Raw genomic sequence first — 18,189 nt, forward strand, 5'->3', positions numbered from 1 at the left:
GAGACATTAAGAGAGAACTCATGATGAAAGACCCCAAGAAAGGAAAGAACAAGATGAAGCTCAAGCAGTTGCCCAACAAACACAGAGAGCAGCTGAGGCACAGTGTGTAAAAGTCACGTGACAGCGCGCTAGCACCAGAGAGCCTTGGGTGCGAGAGGAGCCTTTATTCCAAGTGGTGCCTTTTTTCCAAGGGGGGAATTGCACACAGGTTGAAAATGGGGGGCTCACCATTCGCTGGGTCTTGCATCAGCCTTGAGTTTTACCAGTACAAAAATTTGAACAAGGGCCACCATAGGGAGAACCCCAAGGAGTCCTCTCAAAAAGCCATCCCCAGGCTCCCTGAAACTTTGAAAGCTTTGGAGAAACTCAAACTCTCTTCTGGGTTTCTCTGAGATTGTGTCATGGTCTGGCTGGGGATGACAACCTCATTAATCCCTCTGCCTCTACCACAGCCATTTTGGGGGGTTCTTACTATATATGTGGATGTTTTGTCTCTGGCCTGGGACTTGTAGGTTTTACCTCCCAATTGCCGGGCTTTGAAGTGTTGTGATTTGGTGGGATTTTTTTCCCCCTCATGCAATTTTTTTTTCATTTAACATTCATTTTTTCTTTCTTCTTTTTCTTCTTATTAAGAAATTTTCTATTCACTTTTAATTCCTTCTGTTTTTGGCCCTTTGAAGTAGTTTCACACATCATCTCGTCCTACCAGTGGCTCTTTTTGTTAAATGTTATTCAGCTTGCTTGTTAGGGAAGGGGTGTTGGGCTTTGTCTCTGGATGGTAGATTGATAATAAAGCTTTATAGAAATTAAAATAAATAAATTAAAAAAAACAGAAAAGAAATGGAGTTGGACTTTTACTGAGTAATACTCTAACAATGTTCTTTTTAATTCACATTTAAATTGCATTCCCTAATAAAAATAGATGCGAATATTTTCACTGTTGTTGCTGCTGTTGTTTCTCAGTGAAAAGATCAAGACTTGAGTGGGAACAGATTTAGGGAAAGCACGATGCACATTTTGTCAAACAATTGCCTTTAAAGCATTAACATTGCCATTCTTTATGAACACCTAGCTATAGGTGATTTTTCTCAACAGAAGTATATTGAAGCTGAATAAATAGGAGACATTTGTATCTAGAGTAAAAGTGTAAAATTCCAAAGCAAAGACAGCAAGATTATTAAATGTCTGAAAGGCATCTCTTTTTCAAATTAATTTTTATTTTTTTTAGTTATTTCCCCTACTTTTATTAAAACTATATTCTTTTCTTATACAATATGTCCTTATTACAGTTTTCTGTCCCTTGTTCTACTCATCCCAGTTCCCTGCCACCTCCCTTCCCATCCATATCTACTCCCTTTCTGTCTCTCATTATAAAATAACAGGCTTCTAAGAGATAACAGCTGAACATAACAATATAAAATATATAATAGGAAAAAACAAAAACCATCACATGGAAGTTGGACAAAGCAAACCTGCAGAAGGAAAAGAGCCCCAAGAGCAGTCACAAGAATCAGAGACCCAATCATTCACGTATGCAGGAGCTCCAAGAAAGTACTATGCTGCAAGCTATAATATATAACACAAAGGACCTGGTGCAGATCTTCCTCAGCCCTGTTGTTGCTGCTTCAGTCTCTTTGAGTTCATAATAGCTTTGCTCAGTTGATTCAGAAGGCCTTATTCTGCTGGTGTTCTCCATCCCTTCAGTCTCTTACACTTTCTCTGTCTCCTCTTCTGCTTGGGTTCCTGAGTTCTGAGAGGTACTTCTTTTTTTAAGAACACATAGCTTAACACAATAAACCCATTTTAATTTAATTGTTTTTCAAAAGTTCAATTACCATATGCATTTACATTCTGATATATTAAGGATTAAGATATAAATATGTAAATTTGGAAAATTTGAGATAAAACACAAATTCATGCATCAAAAATATCAAAAATAAATACAAAGGAGGGCATTAATGAACCAATTATGATAGCAAAATGAAAAAAAAACATGCTAATTATTCTGAATTTACACTTTAAATATTCACACTTTAAGTCCAATTTAAAAAATTGGTGGGTTCCTTAGGTAGAAACTTGATTCTGGAAAAGCTGTTATAGAAAAGCAATACAGGTGTTAAAATGTATAAATAAAAATTACAGTAAGAACATTATTTAGAGAAATGAAATACTGGAAGATAAAATAATGCTGAAATTTTACTGAGTAAACTATACTCACGCATCTTACCATTTTTTTTTTACTTTTTCTTTAGTTTTGAGATTGTAATGCAATTACATATTTTCCCCTTCCCTTTCTACTGTCCTAGCCCTCCCATATAATCCTCCTTCTCTTTCAAATTCAGGGTTGCTTTTTTCCCTTAGTTATTATTGAAAGTATATGTATGTGTGTATATTACTAAATATAACCTGCTCAGTCTGTATAATTTTATTTGTATGTATGTTTTCAGGGCTGACCATTTGCTATTGGATAACCAATTATTGTGCTCTTCCCTGGAGAAGACTGTTTCTCCAACTCTCAGCATTCCTTAGTTGTCTGTAGTTCTTCATGTAGGATTGAGGCCTCTTGGGCTTTCCCTCTTCCATTTGGCATGTCTTTTGTTGTTTTCCTTATTAATATTAGATAGTCATGTTCATGAGACTTCATAGGTATACCGTGTGACATTACTAGGAGACACAATCTCATACCAAACTTCTTGATCCCCTGGCTTTTACAATTTCCTCACCCTTCTTCCACAACATTCTCTGAGTCTTAGGTGCAGGAGTGTTCTGTAGATGTATTCACTGAGTGGTAACTACAACAGTGTTTTGTGATAGTTTGTGGTTTTCTCTAAAAATATTACTCTGTTGCAAAGAGTGGTTTCCTTGAAGATGGATGGGGATTGTACTTATCTGTGTGTATAAGGAAAAATACTTAGATTGTTGTTAGAGATTATGCAGGTTTAGTAAAGTGGTACTCCTCCAATATCCACAACTTTACTATCTCTAAGTAGCTAGCTTGGTTTCCAGTACTAGGCATGGTTTCCCTACAGCTGAATAGATCTTGAGTCAAACTAGAGAGTTGTTCGTTTTCATCAATGTATGCTTACCACTACGGTGGTAGGGCTATCATGCCATGCTGGTTGCTGTTGTGGTTCATACTCATCATGGTTACATGGGACTGTTGCTTGCTTCTCTCCTTTGGAAGCTTGTCTGGCTGGTGCCTTCTAGTACCCTGAAAGCTAATCCTTAGTGAGGACTCACTCAGGTTAATTCAAGCTAAGGAACTTCTGGGCCTTATTTCTGTAGTTCATGATGTCTTCAGCAATAGGGACACACCTTCCTGCTCTCAGGAGCATCCAAGAGCAATATCAATATGCTGTGTGTTTTGGGAGTCCCTTGGAAAGTCCTACCAACAACTCAAAAGAGGGCTTCTTGTGTCTCATAATGGTGTTTTTAGTTACATGATCTTTGTCTCTTTGAGGGAACATTGTCAGTGCATATGAAAAACTTTTATTTAAACTATACCTGCATATTTATATACGTAATTACTTGTATTATAGTTATTTTAGACAGTCAATAATGTTATTCCTTATAATCTTTTCAGACATCCTCTCTCCTTGAATTTTTTTAGAGTAAGTTATAAACATATACCTTGATTTATTATATTGCTTTTAAAATTTGCTTGTATTTTTTAACTTTTGCTATAGAAAACATGTATCATTTATTACAAGGACCTAGAAATCAACACAATCAATGTCAGACACTTCTTGAATACTCATAGCCATTATCACAGCTTGGATAAGACCTGTGCAGGCCCAAAACAGACCAAATCCTAGCATGAAAAAGGGAGTTGGGCACCAAGTTCCACCTCTAACAGAGGAGCTATTGGAAATCATCAGCTTTAGGTAGAGGAAGGGTCAATTTTCTCAAAAACATGGAGCCCCTGATAAGTCAACAATAATCCAGTGGGAAGCCACATATCTAGGAATATTTGGACAGCACAAACTAGACTTGAAGTGAGAACAAAAAAGATAAAAAGTTTGTTGGAGAAGGAAGGTGGAAATACATGGGAAGAGTTAAGGGGAGAGGACATGTACAAAATTATCAAAGAACTATTGGAAATATTTTTAAAATTAGAAAACATATATAAATGGACTAGTGTACATGGATTACACTTGAAAAACATTTCCCAAGAAACAAAATATTTCATCACCCTAAAATGACGCCCTGTATTTCATAATAAATTCTGTCATGCCATAATTCAGGTAATAACAGATTAATTTAATTGTTTTACAGATTAATCTAAATATAGCACGGTGCTTATATAATGATATTCGTGTTCATCTATGTGGTTGAATGTGGAGATCATTCATTTTGTGTTATTTCTGAGTAGTATTTCATTTTATGAATATGTTTTATTTTATACTTTTAATACTACTTTGAGTATACCTACATGTAATGCAATGAACTTGTTTTATTCTGGACCTAGTGAAACAGATGCATATAAATACAAAGATATGGGCATATTAGGCACGATTTAGTTGTTCAAATTTCTTAGATAATCCACAGATCCCCATACATGCATGCATTTTGGAATATCTATGTTTTGCCATTCTTGTGTCTCATTTAAAATGTCAGCTCTTGTGTATTGAAGTTTTAGCATATTTGTGAGTCCTTCCATTTTATTCTTAATTAAGACTGTTTTAAATAGTGTAAATCTTTTATGCCACAGTTCTGCCACAGCCTGGGTTCTGATCCTGAGACAGGGAAGGGGCTCCAGTGTGAAGAAATGAACTGTCTGACCACCAAATGAGTTTCACACAAGTACCTGGCCCGGAATAGCTCCAGCCATCTTTATTTATACATCAAAAACAAACATGTTTTTCCACACTAACAAGCAAATTTTTCCTGTCCTCCAACATTAACCTCTGGCAAAAACAAGTATATATTTTTCCCAACTTTTATAAATCAAAACAACTTTAAATCAAAAATAACACATCATTTTGCTATCTTGGCCAAATATCGAGCCAGGTACAGCCTGTCTTTACAAAACTAAACAGTGATTGATATAGGCACACACTTTCAAGAACAACAGTCTCTTTCAAATCATATTTACAGAAATATGGGTGATTTGCCTCTGATCCTGTCAGTGCCGAATCAGAACAACTCTTGGAGTATGAAGTGGCAACTGGCATCCTCAGACAAGAAACCTGAGAAGCAGCAGATCCCAAAGAATTTTAGGGGAAGATACTTGAGGGATAAAAGGGGGTTTGCAAGAATGATCACATCTGTCCAATGCATGACAAACAAAATGACACTAAAACCGCTGAGAGAGTCATCAATATTATGAGAGAGAAGAAAGCTTTCAGGTTGCATATTCACAGCAGTATTCTCTGTTGTCTAGAAGTCCACTGGTCCTTGAAGAATGAAACTGTCCCTGTGGACTTTGCCTCATCTGGAAACCCATTGGACAAACACTCATATACTGATTGGAGGCCAACATTTTAATCTAGAGAAGCATCATAAACCATACCTGAAACATTTTGATTTTATTCCTTGTGGATACTTGTGGTAGTAGAATTTTTAATTATTAAAACTGATTTATATAGGAAAACAAACCTTTGAAACTGCACTTTGATTTCAAACATGTTTTATTGAATTAATCCATACTTAGAATAAAGTTTTAATAGAATTTTCTTTGCCTAACTGTCCTTAGCAGCTTAATGACTAAATGCCTCCCCATTCCATGCAGAAAATTGGATATCTTTGAGAGAAAATGCATCAAGGAAGAGAATGTATTAGTATATGATTGAAGAAACTGTGAGATAAGAGCTGAGGCTATCCTGATTGGAAACATGAAAGAATCAGTGTTTCAGAGTCTATGCCTTTTTATATAATCTTTCCAATGGAAACAAGACACTTAACTAACTTAATGGTTACACAATTACTTCTGAAGTAACAGTTATCTTCTCTACATAATCACTATTATATATTTCAAAAAAATGTTCATAATGTAGCAGTTTGTGGCCAGATGACCATAATTCATTTTCAGTCTTAAATCATTGTGTCATGAAACTATAAATCCAAACTTACCTAATGCGAACTCTCCATGGTGTCTAATAGAAAAATCTTCCTGTATGTACAATTCATCCTTAATATATAAAATATTGTAAGTTGAACTAAACTTCATTATGATGTCTTTTCCTTTGTTTGACCCTTAGCTTAGATGTTTTTATTTTATGTTATAATTTATGAATTTAAAAAGTACATATAATATAAGATTACCTATATCTCGTTATGGATATAATTTAGTGGTGCATCATGATAAACAAAAATTAACACTTTTTGAAAACATCTCATTAGCTAATTCTCAGCACTAATTTGTGAGATATAAGAGCAAAGAAAGCAGATTCTCCATTGAAATATTAGAAATAGAGCCAACAGTATGGCGCCATTCTGAAAAATTCATCATGTAATATAATATGGATTAAAAATGATTTTAGTTGTAATATTTTTTCTTATTTCCTGTTTAGCTGGCATCTTCTGTGTGGCATAATCTTATTTAACTTTAATATTCAATGACTACTGCAAAATATATATTACTAAGTCTATACTTTGCATTGATTCATTTTAACTAGAAATTATTTTTCCTTTTTCAAGACTAAGCTGAAACAACAAAAACTTCATTTTTCCATATTTATAAACTACAATTTCCAATGTGATCTTTGAATAGCATTTGAAGATGTTGTTTTTAGTACTATGTGCTTTATTCTTTTGAGTTGGAAAAGAAGCAGGAGTTTGTGTAGAGGGAATTGGTTATGAAGAGACTTAAGCTTGCTGTTTATTTCTATTATATGATGATCTCTTGTGTCTTGTGGTCTGACAAAATATGAAATCTATGTGACTGAATTTTAAGGTATTAAGTGGAGATTCTGAATCCATGAGTAAAAGTTCTCTTAAGGGCCTCTTTTACTTCTTTGTTTCTGAGACTATAGATCAATGGATTGAGCATAGGAATGACTAGCATATAAAACACAGAGGCCATTTTATCAATATCAAAAGTATGGCTGGATTTGGGTTGCAGGTAAATAAACAGCAGGGTTCCATAGAATACTACTACGACTGTCAGATGAGAGCTGCATGTGGAGAAGGCTTTGGACCTCCCCTCCTTGGAGTTCATTCTGAGAATTGCCACAAAAATGAACACGTAAGATATGAGAACGATCAAGAGGGAGGAGAGTAAATTACAGCCTGAGAAAATTAAGATGATCAGTTCTAATTCATGTGTGTCAGAACAGAGCAGAGATATCAGAGGGACACAGTCACAGTAAAAATAACTGATTACGTTAGAGCCACAAAAGGACAGTGTAAATAACTTAACTGTGAGAAGTAGCGACACAAAGATGCTGTAGAGATAGGGTACCAGTACCAGCGCCCAGCGCACTTTCCCTGCCATGATGATCACGTAGAGGAGAGGTTTGCAGATGGCTACATAGCGATCATAGGCCATGGCTGAGAGGATAAATAGTTCAGTGATGATGAAAATCTCAAAGAATGTCAGCTGTACAGCACACCCAGTGTAGGAAATAGTATTTTGCTGCATAACAAAGTTTACCATCATTTTTGGACCAATAACTGTGGAGTAACCAAGATCAGTGATTGATAAATGTCTCAGGAAAAAGTACATAGGGGTATGTAGTTTAGAGTCCAAATGAGTCAGAATAACCATGCCCAAATTGCCCATCAGTGTGACCAAGTATATGATTAAAAATATTCCAAAGAGTGGTGCTTTGAGGCCGGGACTGGTGGTGAGTCCCAAGAGAATAAACTCAGTAACCTGGATCTTTGCAGTGTGGTTGAGTTTCTCCATTGGGCTTAATAGTGGCAACCTGTGTAGGAAGTAAGTTTAACGTAAGTTATTTTTGCAATAATGTATGTCAGAGAAATTATAGCATGGCATATAAGATATGGTTTCTTCAAGCTGGGCGGTGGTGGCGCACGCCTTTAATCCCGGCACTCGGGAGGCAGAGCCAGGCGGATCTCTGTGAGTTCAAGGCCAGCCTGGACTACCAAGTGAGTTCCAGGAAAGGCGCAAAGCTACACAGAGAAACCCTGTCTCGAAAAACAAAAAACAAAAAACAAAACAACAAAAAAAAATAAATAAGATATGGTTTCTTCAATTGAAATCGCCAGTTCTGCTCCATCTCTGAAGTATAGAAGACAATATGTATATTCCCCACAACTATGACACAGTGAGCTTTAAAAGGGTAGAATACAAGAAGTATTAGAATGGTCTTGATTTTATTTCCTTGTTTTGGTGTCTGTTCTGAGACTGGGTCTTGCTATGTAGCCCAGGGCGACCTAAAACTTGTGTTCATATTGTCTCTGCATCAACAGAATCTTCTGCAGCTCTGTCTAGCTTCAAATTCATTGCATAGCTGAAAATGACCTAGAGCTTCTGATCTTGCTCCTTCTACCCTCTGAGAGCTTGGATTACAGGCATGTGCCATCACACCCAGAAATAAAGTAGTCATTTTGATAAAAGAATTAATTGCTCTTTCATTTGTTGCTAAGTTTTTTTTAATTATGCAAAGACTTTCTTATTTATTTCTAAATTTAAAATTTTCAAGTTTTAAAGCACACACACTCACACATAAGTGTGTGTATGTGTGTGTGAAAAAGAGAGAGAGAGAGAAAGAGAGAGAGAGAGAGAGAGAGAGAAAGAGAGAGAGAGAGAGAGAGAGAGAGAGAGAGATTTGGAAATTTTCCTTTGTTTCTTATCAAGTAAAGCATATGCTTAAAGAAGTAATAAGAACTACTTACACACTACATTTTCCACACTATTACATACATCTTTGACTAAGGATGAATGTTTCAGTACATCTCAGCTTGTTTACTAATGTTCAAAACCTAATTCTAGAGACTCTTCAGAATCTAACATCTCAGTCTGATTTCCTGCCACTCGTTTAGTCTTCTTGATGAATCACTGTTTCTAACGATCTCCGAACCATGCATCTCTCTTCTGTGAAAACAAGGTCCTGACTGAATATCCTGACTGTCCTTAAATTGTGGAGAATTGTGGAAAGAAGCCCAGTGGAAAGAAGATCGATGCCAAGAGAAAGAGGGAAAATGCTGTGTACTGCATATACTTCTAAGCTCTTTATCAACCTGAACTCATGTGATCCTCACAGTACACAGAAGTAGGTAGTTATGTCTTCTCTACTACTATAGGATGCAAATAAACTGAGGCTCAGAGGGCTGTAATACTTAATAAAGGTTTACTCAAATATAAATGGTAAAATCAGGATTCAAATGCTTCATCTAACATATGAATATAGTCTCATAAACACTACATTCTACCTCTCCTGGAAAGACAGCCTGAGTAAACATGAGATATAATACAGAGATGATACCAGATGGGTAATGATAGAAAAAGGTTCTGGTTAAAAGAGATGACTGAGCAGCAAGACAGTAGGTTTAAAGTGAGCATTGTGAATAATGAACACAGACTATTAGTGACTGCAAAAAAGTTCTGCTCTAGTTATTAATACTAGTAATATTTATATTTGGGGTAATAGCTGAGTTTAAGTATGTCTCTTAAAACCTATCAAAGCCCACTGTTCCTTCTTACCTGCTTAGGAATCCAACTGTTTTGATCTTCTTAGTTTGTAACTGAATGGGTTTAATGTATTTTCCTTTATATAACTTTTCATTTCTAGTGTCATGAGACTCACTGTATTGAAGTTCAAATACAAATAGGTAAACAAATTGTACATGATTTCCTGGGGGATTTAGAGTGTCTTGTACATCTATTAGTTGTTCTTTGAATATATTATTAGAAAAGTAAAATACTTCTTGCCTTAGTCTAATGGAATATATGAACCATACAATACCATTAAACATTAAAAATCACAAATAGAACTTTATCAGCATCAGACCCCTAGCATGATAGAATTAACACTACCATTTCACAACCTACAAATAAAAGGAACAATGCATTCATATATTATAGATACATAAATATGACAAGATATGGAAAAATGTCTTATGAGATATATTGTCTCTAATAAGAAATCCATAGTGAATAATAGTGAATCATGACCTAGGTTTATAAAATATTTAATATATGTTTGATTATCAGAAAAACTGGCTTGGATGGACCTCCATGTATTTTCATTCATATAACATTTATTGAAGTTATTTTAGCTTTGTTGGTCCATAGAACTATATTTCTTTTAAAAAATACGTTGGAAAAAAGAGAACTCTAGCCAACATTTCTTCTCAAATTTTCCTATCTGATATGATATCTAATCACAAGCATTCTATGTTCATTTATGCCTGCATTTATGCAGTCACACACACACACACACACACACACACACACACACACACACTCACACACTCACACACACACATACAGTGCTAACAAATTAATCCAAAATATTATCCATTATTTGAAATTTTTTATTACTATATACCTACTATATAGTGTCACATTTCAATTAATGGTCATCAAATCCATAGACTTTTTATTCAAAGGATATGTTAACTTTAATATCATACATAGTGCAGAATCATGGGCAGTAATTTGTAATTTGGAAAGTCATTGTTTTGTATTTTATTTTCTTTGTTTCATTTTACTGATGAAAAAGAAACTTTTGTATTGGGCTTATTACAAGAATTCACTTTGAATTACAATAATAAATTATGTTGCAAACATTACTGATTAGTTTCTCAGTGTCTGTTACTGAAGATAAGAACAACTCACTTGATTTTTAACAGTACATATCACACATATAATCATAACAGATTTTGTTATATTTCATTTTGTATTAGTCAACAACTTCAAAACTTAATAATATTTTGTTATGAATGCAATTTTGCAGTTAAGGCTAATTAGACAATGATTTTGATCAAGCATGGAATATTCTCATGATCTGATAATCCAGTTCTCAAGAAGTGAAAGAATGTTTTATAGCAAATAGACACCAGAATTGTGACAGCAATTGGCCAATAGGTAGGGTGTTTTTTATTTTCTTATATCTGAAGAAAGATATCTATCAAATTTCACATTTATATTTGTTGATTTTTTTTGTTCCAGCAAATTATTTTAATGAATAGAATGTAAGAAAAGATTAAGTGACTCAAGTGGAGTCAATCAACTGAAAACACAACAGTTTAAATTGAAATTCAGTATGTATGTGGCAATTCTGAATTTGATTTCTGTTCCTAAGGCAATTGATTCATGAGGAAAATGAGTGTTTTAGCTTTTTAAGGTTTGGAGAGAAATGGGTATATTGGATAATATTGGACACTGGTTTGTCTTTGGTATTCCCAGATGACTGGCAAAGCAGCTATATTTTCCAGTATTACATTATTAAGCACCTTGATATTACATATAAAATACACTTTCAAGGAATCGGCAGGTTGAAAAAGAAGGCAGATCAGCCAAAGATCCTAAGACTCAAAAAAAAAAAAAAAAAAAGTGGAATGATTCTCTTTTGTTGTGTATATTTCCTGTTTCTTGAAGTTAAATAAGCCAGAAAACTGATGACTACTGTAACAGATAGAAACAGTGAAAATGAGTGTACACAAAACCAGATCTCAACATACAGAAAAGAGCTACTTAGCTGTGATGGAAAGCAGTTCTTCCATAACAGACAAAGACCATAGGAAAGACTTTGGATCATTCCTAACCACAAGGGCCACAGAGAACAGGTAAGTCAGTGAGCTTGAATTTTGTGTTGTAAGATATCAAAACTAACCTAAGTTGGAATGGTAACTACTCACTAAGTACTGACTGAGTCATTGACCATGTACACATTTCATGTATTATAGCATGTGCCATTTGGTGTTTTAGAGAATAATATTCAAAGGGTTTTATTCCTTATTAACAAGGTCTTTAGAGACACCAGGCTGATTATGAGGTGAATGGTATTCTAAGATAGTATGGTACAGAGGTGGGGTCAACATCTCTGTAAGTACTCAACTTTTGTTTTCTCTATGTGTGCCACTTGCAGATCCTCAAAATTAAACTTCAGGTAGTTCTTTTTCCTAACTGCTACCATCTTTCTACATCAGCACCCTGGATCACTTCCCTTGTGCTTTACTAAATTGACATCACCCCCATTCCTTACTTCCCAAGTGGCCCCTTTCTTCAATTAAGAAAATATGTGCAGATGGAATTTGGCCACTGGGAATATTAAAATTATAAATAATACAATATTTTAAATCACAAAAGATATCTTATTGTGAAATGCAAACATTGTGTATGTTTCATGGAAGTGCTTTTTCTCATCTTATTCTGCTTATTCTAGAATAGCAGCATGATGCTAATCAGTCTTAATTTTCCTGTCACACCAATTGGAAATGTTTTTATTATGTATGGACTTCCTTGTACAACACATGGGGGTTCAATAAAGAAATCTTAATTTAAAAAAAAGTCTAAACATGGAACCAGATGACTGTCTGCTCTTTCAGCTCCATAGTTTTACAATATCAGGAACTATTATGCTTTCATTTTGCTGTGATTATTTTGTTCTTGAATTTATTTTAAAATCTTAAAATGAATTTGTTCTTTGACTATTTCATACATTTATAAAATCTATGATCCCTGGCCCTCTTTAATCTCCTTCCCACTCCTATTACCATCTCTTTCTACAAGTCCCTCCCATATATCCATTTGTATTTTCTTATTTATTAAATGCTTATTTTTTTAAAAAGATGTTTTAAATTAATAGTTTTTAAGATTGTAATTGCATCACTTACCTCTTTCTTTGCTTACTCAAAATCTTTGATTGCTGTCTTTCAAATTCATTGTCTCTTATTCCCTTAATTGTTACATTCATACCTGTATGTGTACTCCTAAATACATAAATAGAAACTTCTCAGTCTGTATGATATTCCATGTACATATTATAATATTATCTACATCCTTTCACGGCTGACCATATCAAAAGCTACACCCAAAAGTCTTACCAACATGGCTGCCTAAACATTTCCTGAGCAAGAATGACGATAATAGATAACTAACATGGAAGGGGAAAGCTCACAAGGCCTAAACTTCACACAAATGCTGGAAACAAGAGAAATGATCTTTTCTAGAGAAAAGGACACTATTTTTTTTTTAAATCAAGGTCTACTGAGTTTTAACCAGGGTCATGGATGTGGGTTTGAAAGCATTGATTGACAGCTAGTAGATTATTCAAAGGGTACACAAATGAAGAGAGGATGTAAGAGCCAGAAGAAAGGAAAAAGGACTGTGAAATTCAGACTTATGGACCAATGAAATTGTGACCTTACAGCAACTGTGACTACTTGCAGGGGGCCTACACAGAACTGGGCCTGACAACAGTAGATTATTAGTTTGGGAGCTCATGATTTCCTAAACCTCTCTACAGAACTATTGATAACAGATGAATATTTTAAAGGCAGTGCTTCCCTATGTAGATCAGGCTTACTAAGAATTCATATGTCACTCACATTGGTCTTTAGTATGTGGCAAGTACACCCTGTAGAATCTGGTGAATGCTGTGAATGCTGTGACATTAGGTATGAGCAAGCCCTCCCAGAAATGTGTCATTGTGAAGCTCACTGTTAATTTCCTGGGTGGCTTAAACTCATATAAAACTACTCAAGTCCAAGCCTTAAAATATTATGAAGAAAACTTACTCTCTTATTGAGCTTTTTCTGTGTAGAGGAAATTTATCTCTTATTTTCTCCTTGTGAATTATGTATTCAAATAAATCATTAACCACAGCTTTTATGAAAAAAATATCTTTTCATTCTTCTTTTGTACAAAGTGGCTAACCCTGAAAATACAGAAATCAGAAATCAAAAAATTCTACCATTTTTCTTCTTTTTTTCTTCTATTTCTTCTTCTTCTTCTTCTTCTTCTTCTTCTTCTTCTTCTTCTTCTTCTTCTTCTTCTTCTTCTTCTTCTCCTCCTCCTCCTCCTCCTCCTCCTCCTCCTCCTCCTCCTCCTCTTCCTCTTCTCTTCCTCCTCCTTCTTCTTTCTTCTTCTTTTTCCCCTCCTCCTCCTTGGTACATTTTAAACTACTTAATGCTAATTTCTGCTAACACTTTCCCAGGGCCATCTGATATATGCTACTCAATAATGTTACCTGGAAGTCCTAGGTAGTTTGACTACCTTAAAGACAATGTTTAATTGCACCAATTCAACTATATGGGGTGATGCACTTTGAGTATTTTTCATTTTTTTGCAATGAAATGAGTCTCAAATATTTTACATTTTTTCAGTGCAATAACTCTTTAAACTTTCATTGAATGTATATAGAATTTTAAAATAATTATTTATTTTTTATGTGTGTGTGTGTGTGTGTGTGTGTGTGTGTGTGTGTGACTACATGAGTTTCTTTGCACTAGATGTATTCAGCTTCTTAGTGGATAGAAGCCCTGGAATTGCAGTTACAGAATAGCTATGATTCTTCCATGTAAGTGCTGGAAACTGAACTCAGGTCCTATGCACAAGCAGTAAGTGCTCTTAACTGCTGTGCTATGTCTTCAGATCCTAAAATTATTTCTAATGAAGGCAAATGAAGAAACAATGCTCAGACGGTTTTAAAAGAAATCATACCTGGTGTGACAGCTAAGGTATTTAATCAGAGTACTTGAAACATGAAAGGAGGAGAATTGCTACCAATTCTATACCAATTGGCATTACATTGAGTTTTATGCTTATCTGAGTTATAGCATGGAGTATTGTCTCAGAAATAGTTTTTAAGGTCACTGAAATAATGAATTATCAAATTTTCCAGGCCCTATAGTACTCCTTTTATTATTTCTGCTATTGCTGCTCTTCCTTGTGTCATTACACAGTTTTGAATTAATTTATTGGGTCACTTCTTTTTAGCTTGAAGAACTAACATAACTTGATATTTCTAAAAAAAAAAACTTGGTAGCAAGTTCTCAAAAATAAAACAAAATGTTTTTTTTTTTTAATGAAAAAAAGTAGCCATACTTCCACTGGATAATGTGGAGAATGGCACTGAACATGAATGGGTAAAACACAAGCAAATCCTTATATACCAGACTCACTGTAGTTTTGATGGTCTAACACCATTGAAGAGTACTTGTATAGACCAAAAGAAAAATAAACAAAATATATACTATCATTTGACTTGTTTCTCATGAAATGAACAATACATTGATATGATCAACCAATGAGAATTGATGACAATGTATTTCCATATTGGCTAATAATAAGGCAATAACCATACTGAAAAGATACAAAAATATTTCAATGCAGTATTCATACAGAAAGATATAAACATGTATTCTTTGCCTAGGGGTTATCATATCTCTGTAGATAATTTTAAAAATCTATAATACTGGGCAGACAGTTAATAAGCAAGGATAGCAACAGGAATACAAGTACACTCCTCAGCACATTCACGAAGGGCTTAAGAGTACTAATCTTAAATGATAGGTCAATGATTGTCAAAAAAATTAATTAAGTAAGACAAGATCACGGTACAGTAGGGGTATTTACATTACTGAGTTATAGGTAGCAGAATTATATGTTGAAATGAAAATATTGACAAAGAATGAATGTAATAACAGTGTTTGGGATAGTCATTTTTCAGCAAAGTAATGACAATTTTATTTCATGTAAACAAACAATATGTGGTATAAATGAATAACACTATATTGAAAAAAGTGTTAAGTCTGAGAGAAAGCAATTACTAGACAAAATGAACATGCCAGGGACAGATACTTTGGGCTCTCTCCCAGGAAGTGATAAACATACAAGAAACTTAGTCATTTTCTTTTTGAAATTCTCATTATTTCTGATGTTGCCTCTTCATGTCACTCTCCTTATTGCTTGTGAGTGTGTGTGTGTGTGTGTGTGTGTGTGTGTGTGTATGTGTGTGTGCATGTGATTAGGTGAGTGGTGTCTAGAATGTATTCTCTCTATTTTTGTATAAAATAAACTTATTGCCAAAAAGATTTATTTACTTTTTCAAATTTTGTTTTTATTATTAATCTATTCATTGTAACAAAAATTCTGAAAGGTCTTTTAATAAAAAAAATCCTGATGCCAAATATTGGGGTAAATGCTGAAAGATCATAGAGACAAAGGAACAAGTCACACACAGCCACCACCTCTTACCTCATCAACTCCTCAGCCTGAAAAAGCCTCAGCTGAGAGGTCTATAGCTGGAAGGGACACTTCTGCTGAAAAGTCTTTAGTTCCTGTCTCCTTACATATCTTACATATCTTTCTCTGCCCAGTTATCACTTCCTGGGATTAAAGGCTTGTGTACTTCCCAGTACTGGAATTAAAGGTGTGTGCCACCACTGCCTGGCTCTGTTTTCTCTCCTAGACTAAGTCAATCTCATGTAGTTCAGGGTGGCTTTGAATTCACGGAGATCCAGATGGATCTCTGCCTCCAAGTGCTAGGATTAAAGGAGTGTGCCACAACTGTCTGGCCTCTATGTTTAATCTAGTGGCTTGTTCTGTTTCTGATGTTCAAGTAAAGTTTATTAAGGCATACAATATATCATTACAATTCATAATAGTTAAAGTAATATAAAAATAATACATTGTACAAATTCATATTGAAACAATTATGTTTTTAATGTTTTCTGAATATATTTAATTGGGAAAATTTATATTTTATGAAAACCTAAAGAAAATAATTTGCACAAATTATTCAATGTTCTTTGCAGGGCATATTTTACATCTTTATTCCTCAAGCTATAGATCAAGGGATTCAACATAGGGATAACCAGGGTATAGAATATGGATGCCACTTTATCTGTGTCAAAGGAGTGGCTAGAATTGGGCTGCACATACATAAATATCAAAGTCCCATAGAAGACAATGACCACTGTCAGGTGTGACCCACAGGTGGAGAAAGCCTTCCGCCTGCCCTCAGCAGAGTTCATCCTCAGAATAGCTATGAGGATTAACAGGTAAGAAACAAGGACGATCATAAGAGAGGAAATCAAATCAAAGGCTGCTAAAATTAGAATTATAAGTTCAACTTCATGTGTATCTGAGCACAGCAGAGATAACAAGGGGAGACTGTCACAGTAGAAATGACTGATGACATTGTAACCACAGAAAGACAAAGTGAAAATCTTAATTGTGACCAGAAGAGAAACAAATGTGCAATAGAGATAAGGAATCACCACTAGTACCCAACATACCCTGTGTGACATGATGACAGTATAAAGCAGAGGCTTACAGATGGCCACATAGCGGTCATAGGACATTGCAGACAGAATAAAAAGCTCACTAACAATGAACACAAGAAAGAAAGCAAGCTGTGTAGCACAAAGGTTAAATGATATTGTATTTTCATCCACAACAAAATTCACTAACATTTTGGGTCCCACAGATGTAGAATAACCAAGATCTGTGATAGCCAGATGTTTGAGAAAGAAGTACATGGGTGTTTGCAGCCTGGCGTCCACTGTGGTGAGGATGATCATGCCCAAGTTGCCCATCAGTGAGATCAGATAGATGATGAGGAAGAGTCCAAACAATGGGGCCTGAAGCTCAGTGTGGTCTGTGATGCCCATCAGAATGAATTCAGTCACCACTGTAAGGTTGTCTTTCCCCATCCTGGCTTATCGTAAATCTGTTCAGAGTAGAGACAGCAACATCAACCATAGCTATCCTGTACTATCAACTGGCAGATATTTAGTATACAACATTAGCATAATTAACATATATTCACATTTTAAAAATTTGTAACATGTTAGTATAAACTCACTGTTCTTAAATAACGATATGTACCATAGAGTTAGACATGCAAAAATAGACTGGCTAATTTATTTGAGCTTAATTTCATTCAACAAACATTTTTACATTGCATACACATTTCTTATTTGTAATCTGAAGATAAGCTTCTTTTGCTACTATAGGATTGACGACAATTAAGTTGAGGACAATACATCTCATATATCAAATATCCTTTTCTCAATAATAACACAAGAATATTTCCTTATTGCTATGAAACATGATAAATTCTATATACATATAGAGATAAATCATTGTTAGATAGTAGATAGAAGATTTATATAGATAGAGTATATAGATAGATTTATGATAGCTGTGTGCAGATATGACAGCTATTGAAATATAAGGCAAATATTTATATAAGTCATAATAACACTCAGCATTCAGCTGGAGAGGACACTCACTCCTGTAACTTCAGGACATGAAAAGGTGACTAAAAG

At 34.7% G+C, this 18,189-nt stretch overlaps 2 protein-coding genes across 2 annotated transcripts; both read right to left on the reverse strand.

Moving 5' to 3' along the window:
• Positions 1 to 6,898: 6,898 nt before the first annotated feature.
• Positions 6,899 to 7,852, reverse strand: LOC131908223 (olfactory receptor 8K1-like). Its single transcript, XM_059259272.1, has one exon. It carries the CDS (start codon positions 7,847 to 7,849, stop codon positions 6,899 to 6,901), a length of 951 nt encoding a protein of 316 aa, XP_059115255.1. The 5' UTR covers positions 7,850 to 7,852.
• Positions 7,853 to 16,611: 8,759 nt separating this feature from the next.
• LOC131908224 (olfactory receptor 8K3-like) lies at positions 16,612 to 17,571 on the reverse strand. The gene has a single exon (XM_059259273.1). It carries the CDS (start codon positions 17,569 to 17,571, stop codon positions 16,612 to 16,614), a length of 960 nt encoding a protein of 319 aa, XP_059115256.1.
• Positions 17,572 to 18,189: the final 618 nt, after the last annotated feature.

This window comes from Peromyscus eremicus, chromosome 4, assembly GCF_949786415.1.
Source record: "Peromyscus eremicus chromosome 4, PerEre_H2_v1, whole genome shotgun sequence".
NCBI lineage: Eukaryota > Metazoa > Chordata > Mammalia > Rodentia > Cricetidae > Peromyscus > Peromyscus eremicus.